This window comes from Oncorhynchus kisutch, unplaced genomic scaffold (genome assembly GCF_002021735.2).
Source record: "Oncorhynchus kisutch isolate 150728-3 unplaced genomic scaffold, Okis_V2 Okis05a-Okis16b_hom, whole genome shotgun sequence".
NCBI classification, from domain to species: Eukaryota; Metazoa; Chordata; class Actinopteri; order Salmoniformes; family Salmonidae; genus Oncorhynchus; species Oncorhynchus kisutch.
This window is the reverse complement of record NW_022261982.1, coordinates 4,908,204-4,935,392: the sequence shown is the minus strand read 5'-3', so window position 1 is coordinate 4,935,392 and position 27,189 is coordinate 4,908,204. Positions and strand designations below refer to the sequence as shown.

Sequence of the window (27,189 nt, the reverse complement as noted above, 5' to 3'; positions counted from 1 at the left end):
TACACATTTATAGGACGTCTCTATGGTGCAATTGGTAGGTAGCCTAGAGGTTAGAGCGAAGGACTAATAGCCAGAAGGTTGCTGGTTCTAGTGGTCTAAAAAGTATGTTATATTTTTTTCAATATCAATCCTATGATGTCATAGGTTCAGGGAGCACCATTGGTGGACAGTATCAAGTCAGTTTAGATAACAGTGGTAATAAGCTGTGAGAGTGTGAGAGAGTTCAGAGCACCCCTCCCCCCTTCTTTATGACAAGGCTATTTTGAGAGCCCTCCTGGTAGCCAATGACACTCAACTGTGTCTATAGATGCCTGAGGTAGATAGGGTTACAGCCCTGACCAGCTGTGGGCTGCCTACCACCATTTTCATCTTTAGTTGTTTTCAGCCTTAATTGATTTCAGCCTTAGTATTAATTGTTTTCAGCCTTAGTATTAATTGTTTTCAGCCTTAGTATTAATTGTTTTCAGCCTTAGTATTCATTGTTTTCAGCCTTAGTATTAATTGTTTTCAGCCTTAGTATTCATTGTTTTCAGCCTTAGTATTCATTGTTTTCAGCCTTAGTATTCATTGTTTTCAGCCTTATTAGTATATGTTGATTTCAGGCATAGTTGTTTTCAGCCTTAATTGATTTCAGCCTTAGTGTTCGTTGTTTACAGCCTTAGTATTAATTGTTTTCAGCCTTAGTATTCATTGTTTTCAGCCTTAGTATATGTTGTTTTCAGCCTTAGTATTAATTGTTTTCAGCCTTAGTATTCATTGTTTTCAGCCTTAGTATTCATTGTTTTCAGCCTTAGTATTCATTGTTTTCAGCCTTATTAGTATATGTTGATTTCAGGCATAGTTGTTTTCAGCCGTAGTATATGTTGACTGTTTTATGTTGACACACTGTGGCTGTTGGAGGCTTTGCGTATTTTGACCAACTGAATTGACAGATACTGGAATCTTATTAATAAGGTACTGTGTTTTGTGTTATGTTTGTGTGTTTGTGTGTTTGACAAACTGAGTTGACAGATACTGAAAGTTCAACGAGGTACTGTTTTGTGTTTACTTGGTCTTGGTACTTTTTAGGTAGCTAAATGACTAACTAGCCTATGGTAAGTGAAAATATATCTGAAGCAGTAGGCTTGTCGTGTTGGCATGAAATCTTAAACTGCCACACATTCCAGTAGGGTAGAGATCCTTCTGGAAGGCTTAGTGGTCTCAAAATCACTCACTGTTTTGCTGGGTAGTACTTTGCAGTGGAGAGTTAGAGATTGACATTGTGTGTGTGTGAGTGTGGTTGTGTGTGTGCATACCTGCATATGTGTGTGTTATATGAACAGTCTCTACTCCCAAGCCATAAGACTGCTAAATAGTTAGTTAAAGTGTTAACCAAATAGCTACCTGGACTATCTGCAATGACTCTCTTCACACTAACTCTTTTGACTCATCACTGTTGTTACTGTTTATTATCTATCCTGTTACCCCTACCTAGAGTATACTGTTGCTACTGTTTATTATCTATCCTGTTACCCCTACCTAGAGTATACTGTTGTTACTGTTTATTATCTATCCTGTTACCCCTACCTAGAGTATACTGTTGTTATTGTTTATTATCTATCCTGTTACCCCTACCTAGAGTATACTGTTGTTACTGTTTATTATCTATCCTGTTACCCCTACCTAGAGTATACTGTTGTTACTGTTTATTATCTATCCTGTTACCCCTACCTAGAGTATACTGTTGTTACTGTTTATTATCTATCCTGTTGACTAGTCACTGTATCCCTACCTATATGTACATATCTACCTCAATTACCTTGTACCTGTGCACATGGACTCGTACTGGTACTCTGTGTATATAGCCAAGTTATCATTGACTCAGTACTGGTACTCTGTGTATATAGCCAAGTTATCATTGACTCAGTTCTGGTACTCTGTGTAAACAGCCAAGTTATCATTGACTCAGTTCTGGTACTCTGTGTAAACAGCCAAGTTATCATTGACTCAGTGCTGGTACTCTGTGTAAACAGCCAAGTTATCATTGACTCAGTGCTGGTACTCTGTGTAAACAGCCAAGTTATCATTGACTCAGTGCTGGTACTCTGTGTAAACAGCCAAGTTATCATTGACTCAGTGCTGGTACTCTGTGTAAACAGCCAAGTTATCATTGACTCAGTGCTGGTACTCTGTGTAAACAGCCAAGTTATCATTGACTCAGTGCTGGTACTCTGTGTAAACAGCCAAGTTATTGTTTCTCAGTGGGGATTTATTCTTTGTGTTATTATCTTTCTGTTATTTCTCTTTCTGTTTCTCCGTATGGTTGGGAAGGACGGTCAGGTCAGGAAGGATGGTTGGGAAGGACGGTCAGGTCAGGAAGGATGGTTGGGAAGGACGGTCAGGTCAGGAAGGATGGTTGGGAAGGACGGTCAGGTCAGGAAGGATGGTTGGGAAGGACGGTCAGGTCAGGAAGGATGGTTGGGAAGGACGGTCAGGTCAGGAAGGATGGTTGGGAAGGACGGTCAGGTCAGGAAGGATGGTTGGGAAGGACGGTCAGGTCAGGAAGGATGGTTGGGAAGGACGGTCAGGTCAGGAAGGATGGTTGGGAAGGACGGTCAGGTCAGGAAGGATGGTTGGGAAGGACGGTCAGGTCAGGCAGGATGGTTGGGAAGGACGGTCAGGTCAGGCAGGGTGGTTGGGAAGGACGGTCAGGTCAGGCAGGATGGTTGGGAAGGACGGTCAGGTCAGGCAGGATGGTTGGGAAGGACGGTCAGGTCAGGAAGGATGGTTGGGAAGGACGGTCAGGTCAGGCAGGATGGTTGGGAAGGACGGTCAGGTCAGGAAGGATGGTTGGGAAGGACGGTCAGGTCAGGCAGGATGGTTGGGAAGGACGGTCAGGTCAGGCAGGATGGTTGGGAAGGACGGTCAGGTCAGGAAGGATGGTTGGGAAGGACGGTCAGATCAGGAAGGATCGTTGGGAAGGACGGTCAGGTCAGGCAGGATGGTTGGGAAGGACGGTCAGGTCAGGCAGGATGGTTGGGAAGGACGGTCAGGTCAGGCAGGATGGTTGGGAAGGACAGTCAGGTCAGGCAGGATGGTTGGGAAGGACGGTCAGGTCAGGAAGGATGGTTGGGAAGGACGGTCAGGTCAGGAAGGATGGTTGGGAAGGACGGTCAGGTCAGGAAGGATGGTTGGGAAGGACGGTCAGGTCAGGAAGGATGGTTGGGAAGGACGGTCAGGTCAGGAAGGATGGTTGGGAAGGACGGTCAGGTCAGGAAGGATGGTTGGGAAGGACGGTCAGGTCAGGAAGGATGGTTGGGAAGGACGGTCAGGTCAGGAAGGATGGTTGGGAAGGACGGTCAGGTCAGGAAGGATGGTTGGGAAGGACGGTCAGGTCAGGCAGGATGGTTGGGAAGGACGGTCAGGTCAGGAAGGATGGTTGGGAAGGACGGTCAGGTCAGGAAGGATGGTTGGGAAGGACCGTCAGGAAGCATTTCACTGTTAGTCTACACCTGTTGTTTACCAAGGACTAGAATGTTTTTAAAAATTTGATTTAGATTTTGTAACTATTTGTCTGTGTTTGTCTCATGCCAGCCGTGTGATGTTGGACGTCCTGATAATAGGTGGAGGACCCCAGGCCCTGACCCTGGCCACCCTGCTGTCCTGTCCAGACCAGGCCCTGACCCCACCTCCCCCCAACACAGACATCCTCCAGGGGATCCAGTTCAGCCAGGGCAGGGCCAAGACCAGCCGCTCTAAGAGCAAGAGAGGAGGAGCTACCCGTGAGGATAACTACACTGCAGCTCAATGTTTTTTACGTGAGCTTTTCATAAAGGGCCCAGATGAAGCCTGTTCCCAGACTAAAGAGTGAATGTTTATTAAAAGGGCGTTTTAGTCAGGGGTCCAGGAAAACATCCCAGAAAGTAGACTGATGTTTTTCCTCCCATTTCAGTTAGGAGAGACATTCCTCTATAATCTCCCTACACATATAGTGTACAGCATGCTGTTGGTGCTCTCTGTTTGACAGGTCTCTAATCTCTCCCCATCCCCATGACAACAGCCAGCTGAGGAGCAGGTCACTCCAAGCCGGGCTCAGATCCAGTCTCTTAGACTAAAAAGAAAATCTCCATTGAAAGTGGTTTTTAGTCGAGGTTGAAGGTGTAGGCTTAATTTGCCTGTATAGACTGTATTTTAGTCTCTCCAGTTCACACCGTTCTGCTGGCGATGCTGTCTGGTTGACAGGTGTGTAATATCTCCCAGGACAGCAGACAGCCGAGCCCGAGGAGCAGGCCACTCCAGACCCAGAGTCAGTTACATCTTGCCCTCTGCTGGCCTTCAGAGTGGTGGACTCATACGGAACATGGACCTCGCTGTGGGAGAGCCAGTTCAGAGCACTCAACATCCCTCACCTTCGCTCACACACCCTGGTGCACACAGACCCACTCAATAAGGTATATCCCTCACCTTCGCTCACACACCCTGGTGCACACAGACCCACTCAATAAGGTATATCCCTCACCTTCACTCACACACCCTGGTGCACACAGACCCACTCAATAAGGTACAACCCTCAACTTCGCTCACACACCCTGGTGCACACAGACATACACACACTCAACAAGGTTGATGGTCCCTGCTGTAGGGTTGAATGAATGGTTCCTTCTGGACAACGCGAGTTGAGGTCACTTCAGTTTTCAATCCAGTCAATTCAGGCAGGGTACTTGTTTTTGCCTATAATCCCTTTGTCTTGGTTCCTCCCAGAGGGCTTTGCAGGAGTTTGTTCTGGAGAAGGATCGGACAGCGGAGCTACACTGCCTCCCTGACCACACCTTCATTCTGGATGAGAACGCCTTCTTCAACGACATGCGTCTGGGCAAGAAGGACAGGAGGAGACTGAGCAGCAGCAGAGGCCTACAGAAGAGCCTGTACTTTAGCCTGCCAGGCACCAGGCTCAGTGTGGACTTCTTCATGCAGCAGGTCAGAGATGGAGATGCACGCTGGCTGTGGCTTGAGTTGAGTTGAAGTGAAAAGGCACCATACCATCATTGGGGTGAATCCCATTTCAGTTCAGTCAATTCAGGAAGGAAACTGAACTTCCAGTTGGAATTGAAATGGAATTGACCCCAACCCTGCACCATACTAAACATACTATGTGAGTCCCTCCACTACACAAAATTGTGCAATAACAGTGACGCTTCTCTGTGTGACACAAGTAGGACTTACCTGGGAGTGGTCAACTAACCCTCCTGCTGGAGAGCTACTGGGGTTGCAGGCTTTTGTTCCAGACCTGCACTAATACACTTGATGACTACTAATGATAGTGAATGTGAGTTTTACAGTGAATGCTTGCTCTATTGTAGGGTTTATGTACAGCTGCAAGAAAAAGTATGTGAACCCTTTGGAAATACCCGGATTTCTGCATAAATTGGTCATAAAATGTGATCTGATCTTTATCTAGGTCACAACAACAGACAAACCCAGTCTGCTTAAACTCATAAAACACAAACAATGATACGTTTTCATGTCTTTATTGAACACATCGTGTGAACAGTCACAGTGCATGGTGGGAAAAGTATGTGAACCCTTGGTTTTAATAACAGGTTGACCCTCCTTTGGCAGCAATAACCTCAACCAAATGTTTTCTGTAGTTGAGGATCAGACCTGCACAACGGTCAGGAGGAATTTTGGACCATTCCTCTTTACAAAACTGTTTCAGTTCAGCAATATTCTTGGGATGTCTGGTGTGAACTGCTCTCTTGAGGTCATGCCACAGCATCTCAATCAGGTTGAGGTCAGGACTCTGACTGGGCCACTCCAGAAGGTCAGGACTCTGACTGGGCCACTCCAGAAGGTCAGGACTCTGACTGGGCCACTCCAGAAGGTCAGGACTCTGACTGGGCCTCTCCAGAAGGTCAGGACTCTGACTGGGCCACTCCAGAAGGTCAGGACTCTGACTGGGCCTCTTCAGAAGGTCAGGACTCTGACTGGGCCTCTCCAGAAGGTCAGGACTCTGACTGGGTCACTCCAGAAGGTCAGGACTCTGACTGGGCCACTCCAGAAGGTCAGGACTCTGACTAGGCCACTCCAGAAGGTCAGGACTCTGACTGGGCCACTCCAGAAGGTCAGGACTCTGACTGGGCCACTCCAGAAGGTCAGGACTCTGACTGGGCCACTCCAGAAGGTCAGGACTCTGACTGGGCCACTCCAGTTGGGATGAGATGTTGATGTTGGTGTGCTGTGCCTTTTTTTCTCCACACATAGTGTTGTGTGTTCCTTCCAAACAACTCAATTTTAGTTTAATCTGTTCTCAGAATATTTTCCCAGAAGCACAGTGGAACATCCAGGTGCTCTTCAGACAATGTTCAGCAATGTTTTTTTTGGACAGCAGCGGCTTCTTCCGTTGTGTCCTCCCATGAACACCATTCTTGTTTAGTGTTTTACGTATTGTAGACTCGTCAACAGAGATGTTAGCATGTTTCAGAGATTTCTGTAAGTCTTTAGCTGACACTCTAGGATTCTTCATAACCTCATTGAGCATTCTGAGCTGTACTCTTGCAGTAATCTTTGCAAGACGGCCACTCCTAGGGAGAGTAGCAACAGTGCTGAACTTTCTCCATTTATAGACAATTTGTCTTACAGTGGACTGATGAACATCAAGGCTTTTAGAGATACTTTGTAACCCTTTCCAGCTTCATGCAGGTCAACAATTCTTAATCTTAGGTCATCTGAGATCTCTCTTGTTCGAGACATGGTTCACATCAAGCAATGCCTCTTGTGAATAACAACCTCAAATTTTATAGTGTTAGTGTTAGTGTTAGTGTTTTTATAGGGCGAGGCAGCTCTAACCAACATCTCCAATCTTGTCTCATTGACTGGACTCCAGGTTAGCTGACTCCTGACTCCAATTAGCTTTTGGAGAAGTCATTAATACCTCTTCAGGCTAGGGGGCGGTATTTTCACATCCGGATGAAAAGTGTGCCCAAAGTAATCTGCCTGCTACTCAGGCCCAGAAGCTAGGATATGCATATAATTGGTAGATTTGGATAGAAAACACTCTAAAAGTTTCTAAAACTGTTAAAATTATGTCTGTGTATAACAGAACTTATTTGGCAGGCGAAACCCAGAGGACAAACCATCCAGGGATGTTTTATTTAGGGGACAATTCTCTTTTCAATGGAGTTTCTATGTGGATCTACATTTCTAAGGCACTTGCTTGCATTACCTATCGTTTCCACTGGATGTCAACAGTCTTTAGAAATTGGTTGATGTTTTTCCTTTGAGTAATGAAGAAGTAGGGCTGTTCCGAATGAGGGTTGAGTCTAGTGTACTGTTGTGGTTGGGGCCCGCGACCCAAAAGCTCCACATTGTTTTTATCCGCTATTGAGATATATATATAGATATATTACAGTTTATCCCATCTTAAATTTGATTGATTATTTACGTTAAAAATACCTAAAGTTGGATTAGGAAAGTAGTTTGAAATGTTTGGATCAAGATTACGGTTTAGATTAATTTATTAGATATTTTGTAGTCATGTTGTTCAAGTTGGAACCAGTGTTTTTTTTTTATCAATGGACATTTTGGAGATATAACGACAGAATTAATCGAACAAAAGGACCATTTAGGATGTTTATGGGACATATTGGAGTGCCAACAGAACAAGATCTTCATAGGTAAGGCATGAATTATATAGTTATTTCTGAGTTTTGTGTCGCGCCTGGCGGGATGAAATATGATTGTCTGTGTTTGTTTGATGGGGTGCTGTCCTCAGATAATAGCATGGTTTGCTTTCGCCGCAAAGCCTTTTTGAAATTTGACACAGTGGCTAAAATAGCAAGAAGTTAAGCTTTAATTTGGTGTGTTGGAGTTGTGAATGTACGAAAGTTAAATATATTTATATATATTTTTTTTTTCGGGCTCTGCCATTTCACCGGATGTTGTCGAAACATTCCACTAGCGGAACCCCTAGCCGTAAAAGGTTTTAACCTAACGTTTTCCAACCTACACTGTGAATGTTTAAATGAAACATTCCGTTAGCAGAACCCCTAGCCGTAAAAGGTTTTAACCTAGCATTTTCCAACCTACACTGTGAATGTTTAAATTATGTATTCAATATAGACAAGATAAATACAATAATTTGTGTGTTATTAGTTTAAGCACACTGTTTGTCTATTGTTGTGACTTAGATGAAGATCAGATCAAATTTGATGACCAATTTATGCAGAAATCCAGGTACAGTTGAAGTCGGAAGATTACATACACTTAGGTTGGAGTCATTAAAACTTGTTTTTCAACCACTCCAAAATGTCTTGTTAACAAACTATAGTTTTGTCAAATCGGATAGGACATCTGCTTTGTGCATGACACATAATTTTTCCAACAATTGTTTACAGACAGATTATTTAACTTATAATTCACTGTATCACAATTCCAGTGGGTCAGAAGTTTACATACAGTAAGTTGACTGTGCCTTTAAACAGCTTGGAAAACTCCCGAAAATTATGCCATGGCTTTAGAAGCTTCTGATAGGCTAATTGACATCATTTGAGTAAATTGGAGGTGTACCTGTGGATGTATTTGGGGACAAAGATCGTACTTTTTGGAGAAATGTCCTCTGGTCTGATGAAACAAAAATAGAACTGTTTGTTCATAATGACCATCGTTATGTTTGGAGAAAAAAGGGGGAGGCGCTTTGCTGCAGGAGGGACTGGTGCACTTCACAAAATAGATGGCATCACGAGAATGGAAAATGATGTGGATATATTGAAGCAACATCTCAAGACATCAGTCAGGAAGTCAAAGCTTGGTCGCAAAAGGGTCTTCCAAATGGACAATGACCCCAAGCATACTTCCAAAGTTGTGGCAAAATGGCTTAAGGACAACAAAGTCAAGGTATTGGAATGGCCATCACAAAGCCCTGACCTCAATCCCATAGAAAATTTGTAGGCAGAACAGGTAAAGCGTGTGCGAGCAAGGAGGCCTACAAACCTGACTCAGTTACACCAGCTCTGTCAGGAGGAATGGGCCAAAATTCCCCCAACTTATTGTGGGAAGTTTGTGGAAGGCTACCCGAAACGTTTGACCCAAGTAAAAAAAATGTAAAGGCAATGCTACCAAATACTAATTGAGTGTATGTAAACTTCTGACCTACTGGGAATGTGATGAAAGAAATAAAAGCTTAAATAAATCATTCTCTACTATTATTCTGACATTTCACATTCTTGAAGTGGTGATCCTAACTGACCTAAGACAGGACATTTTTATTAGTATTAAATGTCAGGAATTGTGAAAAACTGAGTTTAAATGTATTTGGCTAAGGTGTATGTAAACTTCAGACTTCAACTGTAATTCCAAAGGGTTCATATACTTTTATTTGCCACTGTAGTTGTGCATTAAAATCTATGAACTTGTGATATATAATGTAACGTGTGTGTGCATGTAATCTATTAGCCATCAACTCAAATCACCCAGAACAAAATAACTATACAACAACAATACTCTATCCAGGTGGACAAATATGGCCTGGACAGTGTCCTGACAAAGGGCACAGTGGACAGACTGACCCCTGTCATGTCAGAAGGAATTGTGACATCATTCAGGGTATTCCTTCAGAACGGGGACGTCCTCGAGGCAAGGCGGGTAGTCATGGCGACCGGGCCGACCCGTGCCCAGATGGCCAACATTCCTTTCTGGGTGTCGTCCATAGCGGAGAGCTACCCTGAGGAACGCCTGCAGCACACCGTACAGCTCATGCACCACCACTCACGGTCAACACGGCAACAGGAACCAAGAAGCCAGAACCAGGAACAGGAAGAGAGTTCTTCTTCTCTCTTATCAGGTCGGTTGAGATGAGAATCCTCTGCTATTGATAGCTATCTGTATAGATGGACCATATGTCTCCACATGACACTGTCCTATAATGTCCTCTCCTGGTGTTGAGGTGACATGACACTGTCCTATAATGCCCTCCCCTGGTGTTTAGGTGACATGACACTGTCCTATAATGCAATCTCCTGGTGTTGAGGTGACATGACACTGTCCTATAATGCCCTCTCCTGGTGTTGAGGTGACATTACATGACACTGTACTATAATGCCCTCTCCTGGTGTTGAGGTGACATGACACTGTACAATACCGCCCTCTCCTGGTGTTGAGGTGACATGACACTGTACAATAACGCCCTCTCCTGGTGTTGAGGTGACATGACACTGTACAATACCGCCCTCTCCTGGTGTTGAGGTGACATGACACTGTACTATAACGCCCTCTCCTGGTGTTGAGGGGACATGACATGACACTGTACAATAACGCACTCTCCTGGTGTTGAGGTGACATGACACTGTGCTATAACGCCCTCTCCTGGTGTTGAGGTGACATGACACTGTACAATAACGCCCTCTCCTGGTGTTGAGGTGACATGACGCTGTACAATAATGCCCTCTCCTGGTGTTGAGGTGACATGACATGACACTGTGCTATAATGCCCTCTCCTGGTGTTGAGGTGACATGACATGACACTGTGCTATAACGCCCTCTCCTGGTGTTGAGGGGACATGACATGACACTGTACAATAACGCACTCTCCTGGTGTTGAGGTGACATGACACTGTGCTATAACGCCCTCTCCTGGTGTTGAGGTGACATGACACTGTACAATAACGCCCTCTCCTGGTGTTGAGGTGACATGACGCTGTACAATAATGCCCTCTCCTGGTGTTGAGGTGACATGACATGACACTGTGCTATAATGCCCTCTCCTGGTGTTGAGGTGACATGACATGACACTGTGCTATAATGCCCTCTCCTGGTGTTGAGGTGACATGACACTGTACAATAATGGCCTCTCCTGGTGTTGAGGTGACATGACACTGTACAATAATGGCCTCTCCTGGTGTTGAGGTGACATGACACTGTACAATACCACCCTCTCCTGGTGTTGAGGTGACATGACACTGTACAATACTGCCCTCTCCTGGTGTTGAGGTGACATGACACTGTACAATAATGGCCTCTCCTGGTGTTGAGGTGACATGACACTGTACAATACCACCCTCTCCTGGTGTTGAGGTGACATGACACTGTACAATACTGCCCTCTCCTGGTGTTGAGGTGACATGACACTGTACAATACCACCCTCTCCTGGTGTTGAGGTGACATGACATGCTGTCAAGCCAAAGGCTGCAATGCTGTAATATCACACTGACTGGCCATCTGTTTGAGTTATCAAATGTAGAAATTAACTTATTTACTTAGTACTTATTTGTGTTGGACATTCTGTTCCTGTTAAGAGTCAGTGTGGTGTTACTAACTCTCTCTCCATCCAGCAGGTCTCTATGTGGTGTTACTAACTCTGTCTCCATCCAGCAGGTCTCTATGTGGAGTCACTAACTCTGTCTCCATCCAGCAGGGTCTCTATGTGGTGTCACTAACTCTGTCTCCATCCAGCAGGTCTCTATGTGGTGTTACTAACTCTGTCTCCATCCAGCAGGTCTCTATGTGGTGTCACTAACTCTGTCTCCATCCAGCATGGTCTCTATGTGGTGTCACTAACTCTGTCTCCATCCAGCAGGTCTCTATGTGGTGTTACTAACTCTGTCTCCATCCAGCAGGTCTCTATGTGGTGTTACTAACTCTGTCTCCATCCAGCAGGTCTCTATGTGGTGTCACTAACTCTGTCTCCATCCAGCATGGTCTCTATGTGGTGTCACTAACTCTGTCTCCATCCAGCAGGTCTCTATGTGGTGTTACTAACTCTGTCTCTATCCATCAGGTCTCTATGTGGTGTCACTAACTCTGTCTCCATCCAGCAGGTCTCTATGTGGTGTTACTAACTCTCTCTCCATCCAGCAGGTCTCTATGTGGTGTCACTAACTCTCTCTCCATCCAGCAGGTCTCTATGAGGTGTTACTAACTCTCTCTCTATCTTTCAGGTCTCTATGTGGTGTCACTAACCCTGTCTCCATCCAGCAGGTCCCTATGTGGTGTGTGAGCCTGGCCAGAGGGTGATGGTGGTTGGTGGAGGCCTGACCAGCGCTCATGTCATCTCCATCGCTCTGCAGCAAGGAGCCAGTCATGTGACCTGGGTGATGCGCAAACACTTACAGGTCTGTTTTGGTTTAAATCTATGGCCATGTCCCAATTATCTTTCAATCCGCCCGAAGTGGAAACTTGTTAGTTCTGGGAATTATCACATAGAAACTTCATTTGGAGAATCAAGGAGGTTTTAATATGCTTTCACATTTGTAGCACAAACCATTGTTTTGAAAACCATGGTGAAAATGTATACATGCCTCCTGTATGACCCTATAATCTTTGAACTGTACATGATACTGTCCCGCCTTCCACCGAAGGTGGCTCCTCCCCCTGTTCGGGAGGCGCTCGGCGGTCGTCGTCGCCGGCCTACTAGCTGCCACCGATCCCTTTTCTTTTTCGTTTGGTTTTGTCTGTCTTGTGTTCACCTGTGTCTAGTTTAGGCTAATCAGTGGGGTATTTAATCTCACCCTACCCGCTAGGTTTTGTGCAAGATTGTTTGTGTTACTGTCGTTGGCCTGGGTTGCGTTTTTCTCTGTTAAGCAGGTTTATTTCACAGGACTGTTTTTCCAGCACGTTAGTTTAGTCAGAGGAGTGTGTTCCTCCGTTTTCGACTAGACTGGGTTCCTGTTTTTAGTGGCTGCTTTTGTGGTCCTCCACCTTGTTGGCGGACCAGTAAATAACACGCCCTTCTTGAAATTCTTGCTCTCCTAGGGAGATACTGACAGATAGACAACATCTTGGTCTCCTGCTCCTGACTCCACACCCACCTCTCCTAGGGAGATACTGACAGATAGACAACATCTTGGTCTCCTGCTCCTGACTCCACACCCACCTCTCCTAGGGAGATACTGACAGATAGACAACATCTTGGTCTCCTGCTCCTGACTCCACACCCACCTCTCCTAGGGAGATACTGACAGATAGACAACATCTTGGTCTCCTGCTCCTGACTCCACACCCACCTCTCCTAGGGAGATACTGACAGATAGACAACATCTTGGTCTCCTGCTCCTGACTCCACACCCACCTCTCCTCGGGAGATACTGACAGATAGACAACATCTTGGTCTCCTGCTCCTGACTCCACACCCACCTCTCCTCGGGAGATACTGACAGATAGACAACATCTTGGTCTCCTGCTCCTGACTCCACACCCACCTCTCCTAGGGAGATACTGACAGATAGACAACATCTTGGTCTCCTGCTCCTGACTCCACACCCACCTCTCCTCGGGAGATACTGACAGATAGACAACATCTTGGTCTCCTGCTCCTGACTCCACACCCACCTCTCCTAGGGAGATACTGACAGATAGACAACATCTTGGTCTCCTGCTCCTGACTCCACACCCACCTCTCCTAGGGAGATACTGACAGATAGACAACATCTTGGTCTCCTGCTCCTGACTCCACACCCACCTCTCCTCGGGAGATACTGACAGATAGACAACATCTTGGTCTCCTGCTCCTGACTCCACACCCACCTCTCCTAGGGAGATACTGACAGATAGACAACATCTTGGTCTCCTGCTCCTGACTCCACACCCACCTCTCCTCGGGAGATACTGACAGATAGACAACATCTTGGTGTCATTACTCTCTTCATTAGAGTGCTCTAAAATATGGCGTATTTAATATAGTATGTCTATATTGTGAACTACAAATTTACACATTAATTTATTCAACATTAAAACTAATAATATGAATATCTCAAAAGTACCCTTTTAGATTTTGTTCATTTGTAGACATGTTGTTTAAATATATACTCTAGAAATACATCACATTTCCAGAGTCCCCCCCCCCCCCCCCAGCTGAAGCAGTTTGATGTTAAGAGAATGTTGTTGTCAGACCACCATGATCTCCAACCCCAAACCCCTCTGCCTCGTTCCTCTCCCCCAGCTGAAGCAGTTTGATGTTAAGAGAATGTTATAGTCAGACCACCATGATCTCCAACCCCAAACCCCTCTGCCTCGGTCCTCTCCCCCAGCTGAAGCAGTTTGATGTTAAGAGAATGTTATAGTCAGACCACCATGATCTCCAACCCCAAACCCCTCTGCCTCGGTCCTCTCCCCCAGCTGAAGCAGTTTGACGTGGGTGACGTGGAAAGCCTGGTGGGCCGGTACTCCCATATGGAGCATGGCATCAAGATGGACGGCCTGGCCTTCCTGCGCCAGTTCTACAATGAGAGCAGCGTCCATAAGAGACTGGCCATGATCAGACAGGCCAGGAAGGGAGGGGCAGTTACACCTGAGGCCTACGCAGCCCTGCAGCCCTACATCCAGACTGGACAGCTGTCTGTCCGAGCATACTGCCAGGTACAGAAATAACAATAATATGGTAATGCTACTAGGTAAATAAATAGATATCAATAATATTAATACTACTGCGACCCCCAGGCACACACAACCTCTGTCCAACCTCTCTACTGCGACCCCCAGGCACACACAACCTCTGTCCACCCTCTCTACTGCGACCCCCAGTCACACACAACCTCTGTCCACCCTCTCTACTGCGACCCCCAGGCACACACAACCTCTGTCCACCCTCTCTACTGCGACCCCCAGGCACACACAACCTCTGTCCAACCTCTCTCCACAGAGGTTGTGTGTGCCTGAGGGTCACAGTAGAGAGGGTGGACAGAGGTTGTGTGTGCCTGAGGGTCGCAGTAGAGAGGGTGGACAGAGGTTGTGTGTGCCTGAGGGTCACAGTAGAGAACTAACATTTGGAACAAACATTTTGAAACATAAAACAATACAATCTGGTGAAAGAGAGAAAGCAGAGCCAAGGTATTCATGACCTGTTGTGTTCTACAGGTGACTGAAGCTAAGTGGTGCTATGACAGCCAGGTGTGGAGACTGTCACTGTGTGGACAGAATGGCTATGAAACTTGGACTGGGGACAGGATATGGCTGGCTACAGGATGCAAACTGGACGTCAACCAAGACCCTATGCTCTCTTCTGTCATCAAGGAATTCCCTATTCAGGTGTGCTGCTATCACATCATATCTCAACCTCTGCAAGAATCTTTCATGTATCTTTAATCAAATCTGTGTCCACAAATTGACTATACTTCTATACTATACGACCGTGGTGTAAAGTACTTAAGGAACAGGAGAATAGTCCAATTCACGCACTTATCAACCGAACATCCCTGGTCATCTCTACTGCCTCTGATCTGGTAGACTCACTAAACAGAGATCATCCCTGGTCATCTCTACTGCCTCTGATCTGGTGGACTCTCTAAACAGAGATCATCCCTGGCCATCTCTACTGCCTCTGATCTGGCAGACTCACTAAACAGAGAACATCCCTGGTCATCTCTACTGCCTCTGATCTGGTGGACTCTCTAAACAGAGAACATCCCTGGTCATCTCTACTGCCTCTGATCTGGTGGACTCTCTAAACAGAGAACATCCCTGGTCATCTCTACTGCCTCTGATCTGGTGGACTCACTAAACAGAGAACATCCCTGGTCATCCCTACTGCCTCTGATCTGGTGGACTCTCTAAACAGAGAACATCCCTGGTCATCTCTACTGCCTCTGATCTGGTGGACTCACTAAACAGAGAACATCCCTGGTCATCCCTACTGCCTCTGATCTGGTGGACTCTCTAAACAGAGAACATCCCTGGTCATCTCTACTGCCTCTGATCTGGTGGACTCACTAAACAGAGAACATCCCTGGTCATCCCTACTGCCTCTGATCTGGTGGACTCTCTAAACAGAGAACATCCCTGGTCATCTCTACTGCCTCTGATCTGGTGGACTCTCTAAACAGAGAACATCCCTGGTCATCTCTACTGCCTCTGATCTGGTGGACTCTCTAAACAGAGATCATCCCTGGTCATCTCTACTGCCTCTGATCTGGCAGACTCACTAAACACACATGATTTGTTTGTAAATTATGACTGAATGTTGGACAAGAAAATGGTGCCATCTGGTTTGCTTAATATAAGGAATTTAGAAGGATTTACACATTTTTTCTTTTGATACTTAAGTATATTTTAAACTAAAAACCTTTATACCGTTACTCAAGTAGATTTTACTGGGTGACTTTTACTTGAGTCATTTTCTATGAAGGTCTCTTTACTTTTACACAAGTATGATAGTTGGGTACTTTTTCCACCACCGCTGTACCACCATACTATACTATAATACTACACTACTATACTAGTATACTGCTATACTAGTATACTACTATACTATACTATACTATACTATACCACCATACTATACTATAATACTACACTACTATACTAGTATACTACTATACTACTATACTATACCACCACACTATACTATATTACTACACTACTATACTAGTATACTACTATACTAGTATACTACTATACTATACTATACCACCATACTATACTATAATACTACAATACTATACTAGTATACTACTATACTAGTATACTACTATACTCTACCACCATACTATACTATAATACTACAATACTATACTAGTATACTACTATACTGTACCACCATACTATACTATAATACTACACTACTATACTAGTATACTACTATACTATACTATACCACCATACTATACTATAATACTACAATACTATAATACTACACTACTATACTAGTATACTACTATACTATACCACCATACTATACTATAATACTACACTACTATACTAGTATACTACCATACTATACTATACCACCATACTATACTATAATACTACAATACTATAATACTACACTACTACACTAGTATACTACTATACTATACCACCATACTATACTATAATACTACAATACTATAATACTACACTACTATACTAGTATACTACTATACTATACCACCATACCATACTATAATACTACAATACTATAATACTACACTACTATACTAGTATACTACTATACTATACCACCATACTATACTACGATACTACAATACTATAATACTATAATACTATACTAGTATACTACTATACTATACCACCATACTATACTATAATACTACACTACTATAATACTATACTAGTATACTACTATACTATACCACCATACTATACTATAATACTACAATACTATAATACTACACTACTATACTAGCATACTACTATACTATACTAGTATACTACTATACCATACTATACCACCATACTATACTATAATACTACAATACTATAATACTACAGTACTATACTGGTATACTACCATACTATACCGCCATACTATACTATAATACTACAATACTATAATACTACACTACTATACTAGTATACTACTATACTATACCACCATACTATACTATAATACTACAATGCTATAATACTACACTACTATACTGGTATACTACTATACTATACTATACCACCATACTATACGATAATACTACACTACTATAATACTACACCACTATACTAGTATACTACTATACTATACGATACCGCCATACTATACTATAATACTACAATACTATAATACTACACTACTATACTAGTATACTACTATACTATACTATACCACCATACTATAATATACTACTATACTACTATACTATGGGGTACTACCATACTATACTATACTACTGTGGTATGGTCTACTACTACACTATACTACTATACTAATATAGGCTACCGCTACACTTTAGGCTACTACTATACTTTACCACTATACTATAGGCTACTACTATACTATACCAAACTATACCATACTATACTACTATAGGCAACTACAGTGCCTTGCGAAATTATTCGGCCCCCTTGAACTTTGCGACCTTTTGCCACATTTCAGGCTTCAAACATAAAGATATAAAACTGTATTTCTTTGTGAAGAATCAACAACAAGTGGGACAGTGTCTCGATGTGCAAAACTGATAGAGACATACCCCAAGCGACTTACAGCAACAGCTATACTATACTATACTTTAGGCTACTACTAGGCTACTATACTATACTACTATAGCCTACTACTATACTATACCATAATACTATAAGCTCTACTATACTATGCCACACTATGCCATACTATACTACTATAGGCTACTACTATACTACTATAATACTATAGGCTACTATTATACTATACTTTAGGCTACTACTAGGCTACTATACTATACTACTATAGCCTACTACTATACTATACCATAATACTATAAGCTCCTACTATACTATGCCACACTATGCCATACTATACTACTATAGGCTACTACTATACTATACTATAGGCTAATTCTATATGGCTTTAATATACTACTATAGGCTACTGCTATACTAAGCTACTATACTATAGGCTACTAATATACTTCACTACTATACTATAGGCTACTATACTACTATACCATACCACTGTAGGCTATTACTATACTATACTACCATACTACTATGCGATACTATTATACTATAGGCTACTACTACACCATACCATACTATACAATACTACTATACTATTATATTACACTATAGGCTATTTCTGTGCTATACTACTATAGGCTACTACTATACTATACTACTATAGGCTACTACTATACTATAGGCTGCTACTATACAACTATACTATACTACTATAGACTACTACTATACTATACTACTATACTATAGGTTACAACTATACTGTGCTACTTTACTATACTACTATAGGCTACTACTATATTATAATACTATATGCTACTACTATACTATAGTCTTCTACTATACTATAATACTATAGGCTACTACTATACTATTGTAGGCTCCTACTATTCTATAATACTATAGGCTACTACTATACTATAGGCTCCTACTATACTATAATACTATAGGCTGCTACTATACTGCTGTGGGCTACTACTATACTATAGGCTGCTGCTATACGGCTGTGGGCTACTACTATACTACTATAGGCTACGACTATACTACTATACTATAGGCTGCTACTATACTACTATGAGCTACTACTATACTGCTACGGGCTACTACTATACTACTATAGGCTACTACTATACTACTATACTATAGGCTGCTACTATACTACTATGAGCTACTACTATACTATACTACTATACTATAGATGGCTACTGTACTACTATAGACTACTATTATACTACTATACTATGTTATACCACTATACTACAGTCACCTGCATTTGATCCAAGTCTAATTACAACGTATCTCAACTTTAGGTCCTGGATGGCTGGCCTTGTATATCTGAGAGCTTGCAGTGGGCTCCAGGCTGTCCTCTGTACCTGATGGGACAGTACACAGCACTTCAGGTATATTGGTATTTTTTGCTAATCACACAAATGAAAACATTTTGTAGAAATAAGACGAATGGAATGTCAGAGGGATAATATTTAATTCATTTGTATTGCTGTAAATTTGTCAAAGCATTGACAGACACAAGTAATGAAAAAATGGTAATGGATTAAAAAAACAAGTAGCTTTTCAGGGTTTTGGAGGGGTGGAATGATAACCCAATGGAGTGTTGGCAAAAACGCAGCAGAGCAGGGATAGCCTTTTGATATATTTATAAACTTGTATTTTCTTTAGTCTTTCAAGGCCGCAATATAGGCTCTGAAATATAGGCAACATATGGCTTGGAAAGTAGACCTATGTGAGAATCTCTTTTGTAGGGTACTTGTCGATAAAGACTCAGTTGGTTACGTAATACTGTACAGTCAGTGTGACTCAGCTGTATTCCCTTTGTTGTCACAAACAGGTTGGTCCGCACGCGCTGAATCTGGCAGGAGGACAGGCTGCAAGCGCGCGCATCGCGAAGGACATAATATTCCAGCACAGCCGGAGTGGTTACGGAGGGACAGGGACACAAACCACCGTGGAGAGAGCACACACAGAAGAATACATTCAGCAGATGCACGGGCTGATGTGGTTATGATTAAAGACCTTAGCGCAAGTAATGTTTTGATGTCAAAGGGAGATTTACGCAACGATAAATCATGGATTCAGCTGCCTTCCTAGTTGAGAATAAACTACACCTCACCCCATCCTAGCTCCGAATAAACTCCCCCCCCCCTTCCTAATAAACTGCACCTCACCCCTTCTTATCTGAGAATGAACTAACCCTCCCTCTTTTTTTTATTCAAACTAATCCCTTGCGGTCAATCACGCCCTTCATGTCCGTACATGCGCAACAGATGCAGTGTTGGTAACCGCGACAACAACATGACTGCGCTTGGAAGATGATAGGCTTATAATTCTGTTGTTGCCTACACACTGGGAGGATTTGACAGCCTACATTACGTGCTTGTCTGATTGTAGTTGACATTCGGAGTAAATTAGTCTTGTTGAGTCCACATCCAACTTCTGCAAGGTTAGTGACATTGAGTTTCGTGTATCAAAGTAAACTCTACTCCACGGAGAAGTCCGCTAAACTTCATTTATCCTAGCTAGAGACCGATGCTGTTATTGCTCTGTCATGTTGTATTTTTACTCCATATTATCCCAATAAAAGTCTTAGCCAAATAATAAATATTGTAACATCTAATAACAAAACACTCGTTATGGTGTTTGGTATTGACGTGATGTTTTGTATTGACGTTGAACAATAACGGTGGGTATTTGAAGGCTTAGGCTATATATTCAATGCAGTTATTTTTCCTTTTCTCTTCAGTATTTTTGTTCAAGGTGTACCATAATAAATACGGTACTACTAGTAAATAACCCTATCCTCTACAATGAGGATAAGAAGAGTTGTGAAGACGGTGTTGAGTGTGGAGCAGGTAGAAGGTGTGGGAGCCCATGTCCGCAGAAGCATAGGAAGAAAGGAGGTGAGTTACTGTCATGCTGTCTGTCTTACATCTGCCTAGTTTATCATGTTTAATAATAGCCTTTTAAAATACCAAACTAAACCACATATTATGACATGGTAGGCTGATATCTTGTCCATCCATGTATTTCAGCTGATTAACCTGGATCCTTTCTTGATGTTGGATGAGTTCAAAGTCAAAAAGCCATCTGGCTTCCCCGATCACCCCCACAGAGGATTTGAGACCGTGAGTAGGCTATCTATTCTCTCTCTCTCTCTCTCTCTCTCTCTCTCTCTCTCTCTCTCTCTCTCTGCCTGTCTAGCTAGCGCGATGCAGCATCTATACTGTCTCTCTCTATCTGGAGTGATACAATGTTGTGTTCTGACTGAAGCCCTGGCAGATCGGACCGTCATGTGGAATAACAGGTTCATATGAGGCCGTTGAGGGAGGATGAGGCACATACAGCAGTAATGATGAGGGAGGGTGAGGCACGTACACCATTAATGATGAGGGAGGGTGAGGCACATACACCATTAATGATGAGGGAGGGTGAGGCACGTACACCATTAATGATGAGGGAGGGTGAGGCACGTACACCATTAATGATGAGGGAGGGTGAGGCACATACACCATTAATGATGAGGGAGGATGAGGCACATACACCATTAATGATGAGGGAGGATGAGGCACATACACCATTAATGATGAGGGAGGGTGAGGCACATACACCATTAATGATGAGGGAGGATGAGGCACATACCTCATTAAAGATGAAGGAGGGTGAGGCACATACATCATTGATGCACTTCCTGCTAACGACCAGCAGATGGCACTAACAGGCCAACTGTAGTGTAAGCCTTGTCCAGAGAAAGCTTCTCAATAGGTTTGTTATACATAGCATTAGCTTGCTTTTGGATACTGGGGTTTGAATGAAAACCCACCAATATCACATATTTAGACAGAGGGGAGGAGGGAAATTAAACTTCTGCTTTGGAAGTGGTGTTGGTGAATCACGGTTTCCTCAACCATAAAGGCGATGGTCCACAGTGGGAATTTATAGAGTCAAAACAAGTGTTTTTAATAGAAAAGTCTCGGCCTGTGTTTGATACTGTAGATACATGTGTAACCTAACATAGCGTCTATCATGGCCCAGACCAGATGAGGCCATAGGCCCAGCTGATACTGTAGATACATGTGTAACCTAGCCTAGTGTCCACCATGGCCCAGACCAGATGATACTGTAGATTAGAGGTTGACCGATTATGATTTTTCAACGCCGATACCGATTATTGGAGGGCCAAAAAAAAGCAGACACCGATTAATCTGCCGTTTTTTAAAATGTATTTATAAAAATGACAATTACAACAATACTGAATGAACACTCATTTTAACTTAATATAATACATCAATAAAATACATTTAGCCTCAAATAAATAATGAAACATGTTCAATTTGGTTTAAATAATGCAAAAACTAAGTGTTGGAGAAGAAAGTAAAAGTGCAATATGTGCCGTGTAAGAAAGCTAAGGTTTAAGTTCCTTGCTCAGAACATGAGAACATATGAAAGTTGGTGGTTCCTTTTAACATGAGTCTTCAGTATTCCCAGGTAAGATGTTTTAGGTTGTAGTTTCTCTCTATACCATTTGTATTTCATTAACCTTTGACTATTGGATGTTCTTATAGGCACTTATAGGCACAGATGCTACTGAGCCAGATGTCTATGTGTCAGGGGAGAAGCTCCAGGTGGTATCCGATTTTAAGTACCTTGGCATCATACTTGATTCCAACCTCTCTTTTAAAAAGCATGTGAAAAAGGTCATTCAAATAACCAAATTCAACCTAGCTAATTTCCGATTTATACGAAATTGTTTGACTACAGAGGTAGCAAAACTGTACTTCAAATCTATGATACTCCCCCACTTAACATACTGCTTGACTAGTTGGGCCCAAGCTTGCTGTACAACATTAAAACCTATTCAGTCTGTCTACAAACAGGCTCTCAAAGTGCTTGATAGGAAGCCCAATAGCCATCATCATTGTCACATCCTTAGAAAGCATGAGCTCCTGAGTTGGGAAAATCTTGTGCAATACACCGACGCATGTCTTGTATTCAAGATCCTCAATGGCCTGGCTCCCCCTCCACTCAATATTTTTGTTAAACAGAAAACCCAGACATATGGCAGCAGATCCACAAGGTCTGCCATGAGAGGTGACTGTATAGTTCCCCTAAGGAAAAGCACCTTTAGTAAATCTGCATTCTCTGTGAGAGCTTCCCATGTCTGGAATACACTGCCATCAGACACACATAACTGCACCACATATCACACTTTCACAAAATGCTTGAAGACATGGCTAAAGGTCAATCAGATTTGTGAACATGGTCCCTAGCTGTGTGTTGCCACTCTCCATGTTGTCTGTTGTCTGTAGCTTGTGAGGTGTGGAAACACCTCACAAGCTATGCAGAGCAAGGGGAACAACTACTCCAAGTCTCCAAGTTTGAAACGCTATTAGTGCGCACCCAGCTAACTAGCTAGCCATTTCACATCGGTTACACCAGCCTAATCTCGGGAGTTGATGGGCTTGAAGTCATAAACAGCTGCTGGCAAACGCACGAAAGTGCTGTTTGAATGAATGCTTACGAGCCTGCTGCTGCCTACCATCGCTCAGTCAGACTACTTTATCAAATCATAGACTTAATTACAACATAACACACAGAAATACGAGCCTTTGGTCATTAATATGGTTGAATCCAGAAACTATCATTTCGAAAACAAAACGTTTATTTCAGTGAAATACGGAACCGTTCAGTATTTTATCTAACGGGCGGCATCCATAAGGCTAAATATTCCTGTTCCATTGCACAACCTTCAATGTTATGTCATAATTACGTACATTTCTGGCAAATTAGGCGGCCCAAACTGTTGTATATACACTGACTCTGCGCGCAATGAACGCAAGAGAAGTGACACAATTTCACCTGGTTAATATTGCCTGCTAACCTGGATTTCATTTAGCTAAATATGCAGGTTTAAAAATATATACTTCTGTGTATTGATTTTAAGAAAGGCATTGATGTTCATGGTTAGGTTCACGTTGGAGCAACGATACGCACCGCATCGATTATATGCAATGCAGGACACGCTAGATAAACTAGTAATATCATCAACCATGTGTAGTTAACTAGTGATTATGATTGATTGTTTTTTATAAGATAAGTTTAATGCTAGCTAGCAACTTACCTTGGCTTCTACTGCATTCACGTAACAGGGAGTCTCCTCGTGGAGTGCAATAAGAGGCAGGTGGTTAGAGCATTGGACTAGTTAACTGTAAGGTTGCAAGATTGAATCCCCCGAGCTGACAAGGTACAAATCTGTCGTTCTGCCCCTGAACAAGGCAGTTAACCCACCGTTTCTAGGCCGTCATTGAAAATAATAACGTGTTCTTAACTGACTTGCCTCGTTAAATAAATATTAAATAAAGGTGTAAATATGAAAAAAATCTGCCAAGTCGGCGTCCAAAAATACGGATTTCCGATTGTTATGAAAACTTGAAATCGGCCCTAATTAATCGGCCATTCCGATTAATCGGTTGACCTCTACTGTAGATACATGTGTAACCTAACATAGCATCTACCATGGCCCAGACCAGATGATACTGTAGATACATGTGTAACCTAACATAGCGTCTACCATGGCCCAGACCAGATGATACTGTAGATACATGTGTAACCTAACATAGCGTCTACCATGGCCCAGACCAGATGATACTGTAGATACATGTGTAACCTAACATAGCGTCTACCATGGCCCAGACCAGATGATACTGTAGATACATGTGTAACCTAACATAGCGTCTACCATGGCCCAGACCAGATGATACTGTAGATACATGTGTAACCTAACATAGCGTCTACCATTGCTCAGACCAGCTGATCCTGTATATACATGTGTAACTTAACATAGCGTCTACCATGGCCCAGACCAGATGGACCAGGACAGACCAGGACAGACCAGCCGATACTGTAGCTTAGTGTCCATCTGGCCGCGGACTGGACCAGACCTGACGGGGGCGGGGCTGAAGCGCCCACGGCCCAGCATTCCATGCAGCAGGTGTGTTGGCTCACTGTTACATCTCAGAGCTCAAAGCCACGTGCGCAGCCAGATCAGAGAGAGGCTCTCGCCCCCCTGGCTGGAGGTTTGGAAGCCTCTCTGAGAAACAGATGTTTACCTCTGACCTCTATAGCTTTCTACTTCCTGTCCGTTTTGACCTCAGTCCATGTGGCAGTGGAATGGACACGGGGAGTGAACACGTGCTCTTGTCTGTCCTGGTCAACGGACACTGCATTACACACACACACACACACACACACACACACACACACACACACACACACACACACACACACACACACACACTGTACATATTTCATCTGTTAGACTTGCATGAGGAAAATATGAAATAAATTATTTGCCATACTATGTTTCTTACGAGCTTTATGATGAGATTTCCTTCCCAAACCATTCATGTTTACAACTGAGATTCATTCATCTCTTTCCTAATCTCAACCTGAATTGGCAAAGACTTAGAGCAAGTTGTTTTCCACTTCTCTAGAAACGGTTGGTATTCGGGGGAGGGATAACTGCAGAGGACAGTTAATGTTTTCCACTTCTCTAGAAACGGTTGGTATTCGGGGGAGGGATAACTGCAGAGGACAGTTAATGTTTTCCACTTGTCTAGAAACGGTTGGTATTCGGGGGAGGGATAACTGCAGAGGACAGTTAATGTTTTCCACTTCTCTAGAAACGGTTGGTATTCGGGGGAGGGATAACTGCAGAGGACAGTTAATGTTTTCCACTTCTCTAGAAACGGTTGGTATTCGGGGGAGGGATAACTGCAGAGGACAGTTAATGTTTTCCACTTCTGTAGAAACGGTTGGTATTCGGGGGAGGGATAACTGCAGAGGACAGTTAATGTTTTCCACTTCTGTAGAAACGGTTGGTATTCGGGGGAGGGATAACTGCAGAGGACAGTTAATGTTTTCCACTTCTGTAGAAACGGTTGGTATTCGGGGGAGGGATAACTGCAGAGGACAGTTAATGTTTTCCACTTCTGTAGAAACGGTTGGTATTCGGGGGAGGGATAACTGCAGAGGACAGTTAATGTTTTCCACTTCTGTAGAAACGGTTGGTATTCGGGAGAGGGATAACTGCAGAGGACAGTTAATGTTTTCCACTTGTCTAGAAACGGTTGGTATTCGGGGGAGGGATAACTGCAGAGGACAGTTAATGTTTTCCACTTCTCTAGAAACGGTTGGTATTCGGGGGAGGGATAACTGCAGAGGACAGTTAATGTTTTCCACTTGTCTAGAAACGGTTGGTATTCGGGGGAGGGATAACTGCAGAGGACAGTTAATGTTTTCCACTTCTCTAGAAACGGTTGGTATTCGGGGGAGGGATAACTGCAGAGGACAGTTAATGTTTTCCACTTGTCTAGAAACGGTTGGTATTCGGGGGAGGGATAACTGCAGAGGACAGTTAATGTTTTCCACTTCTGTAGAAACGGTTGGTATTCGGGGGAGGGATAACTGCAGAGGACAGTTAATGTTTTCCACTTCTCTAGAAACGGTTGGTATTCGGGGGAGGGATAACTGCAGAGGACAGTTAATGTTTTCCACTTGTCTAGAAACGGTTGGTATTCGGGGGAGGGATAACTGCAGAGGACAGTTAATGTTTTCCACTTGTCTAGAAACGGTTGGTATTCGGGGGAGGGATAACTGCAGAGGACAGTTAATGTTTTCCACTTGTCTAGAAACGGTTGGTATTCGGGGGAGGGATAACTGCAGAGGACAGTTAATGTTTTCCACTTGTCTAGAAACGGTTGGTATTCGGGGGAGGGATAACTGCAGAGGACAGTTAATGTTTTCCACTTCTCTAGAAACGGTTGGTATTCGGGGGAGGGATAACTGCAGAGGACAGTTAATGTTTTCCACTTCTCTAGAAACGGTTGGTATTCGGGGGAGGGATAACTGCAGAGGACAGTTAATGTTTTCCACTTCTGTAGAAACGGTTGGTATTCGGGGGAGGGATAACTGCAGAGGACAGTTAATGTTTTCCACTTCTCTAGAAACGGTTGGTATTCGGGGGAGGGATAACTGCAGAGGACAGTTAATGTTTTCCACTTGTCTAGAAACGGTTGGTATTCGGGGGAGGGATAACTGCAGAGGACAGTTAATGTTTTCCACTTGTCTAGAAACGGTTGGTATTCGGGGGAGGGATAACTGCAGAGGACAGTTAATGTTTTCCACTTCTCTAGAAACGGTTGGTATTCGGGGGAGGGATAACTGCAGAGGACAGTTAATGTTTTCCACTTCTGTAGAAACGGTTGGTATTCGGGGGAGGGATAACTGCAGAGGACAGTTAATGTTTTCCACTTCTGTAGAAACGGTTGGTATTCGGGGGAGGGATA

The 27,189-nt window shown here is 43.3% G+C and overlaps 2 protein-coding genes across 6 annotated transcripts in view; both read left to right on the top strand.

The window, feature by feature from the left end:
* Positions 1 to 346: 346 nt before the first annotated feature.
* LOC109877223 (uncharacterized) lies at positions 347 to 20,225 on the top strand. 3 transcript variants are annotated; one of them, XM_031813401.1, is made up of 10 exons: positions 347 to 954; positions 3,574 to 3,797; positions 4,240 to 4,430; positions 4,741 to 4,956; positions 9,487 to 9,817; positions 11,948 to 12,084; positions 14,087 to 14,326; positions 14,825 to 14,995; positions 19,141 to 19,230; positions 19,677 to 20,225. In XM_031813401.1, the coding sequence occupies exons 2-10, from the start codon at positions 3,581 to 3,583 to the stop codon at positions 19,851 to 19,853; spliced, it is 1,770 nt and encodes a 589-aa protein (XP_031669261.1). In that variant the 5' UTR covers positions 347 to 954; positions 3,574 to 3,580; the 3' UTR covers positions 19,854 to 20,225. The 3 variants fall into 3 exon arrangements, with proteins under 3 accessions (XP_031669261.1, XP_031669263.1, XP_031669262.1); XM_031813403.1 differs by having other exon boundaries at positions 348 to 954; positions 3,574 to 3,761; XM_031813402.1 differs by having other exon boundaries at positions 348 to 954; positions 11,951 to 12,084.
* The window catches only part of LOC116359792 (pirin-like), a 30,613-nt gene continuing 23,476 nt past the window's right edge, over positions 20,053 to 27,189 (top strand). Inside the window, exons 1-3 of one of the 3 annotated variants that reach the window (XM_031813404.1) lie at positions 20,053 to 20,288; positions 20,589 to 20,745; positions 20,878 to 20,970. In XM_031813404.1, coding sequence (XP_031669264.1) covers positions 20,653 to 20,745; positions 20,878 to 20,970 — 186 coding nt within the window. In that variant the 5' untranslated portion in view covers positions 20,053 to 20,288; positions 20,589 to 20,652. The remainder of the gene's footprint in view (positions 20,289 to 20,588; positions 20,746 to 20,877; positions 20,971 to 27,189) is intronic. The other 2 variants (XM_031813405.1, XM_031813406.1) reach the window with 2 other exon arrangements.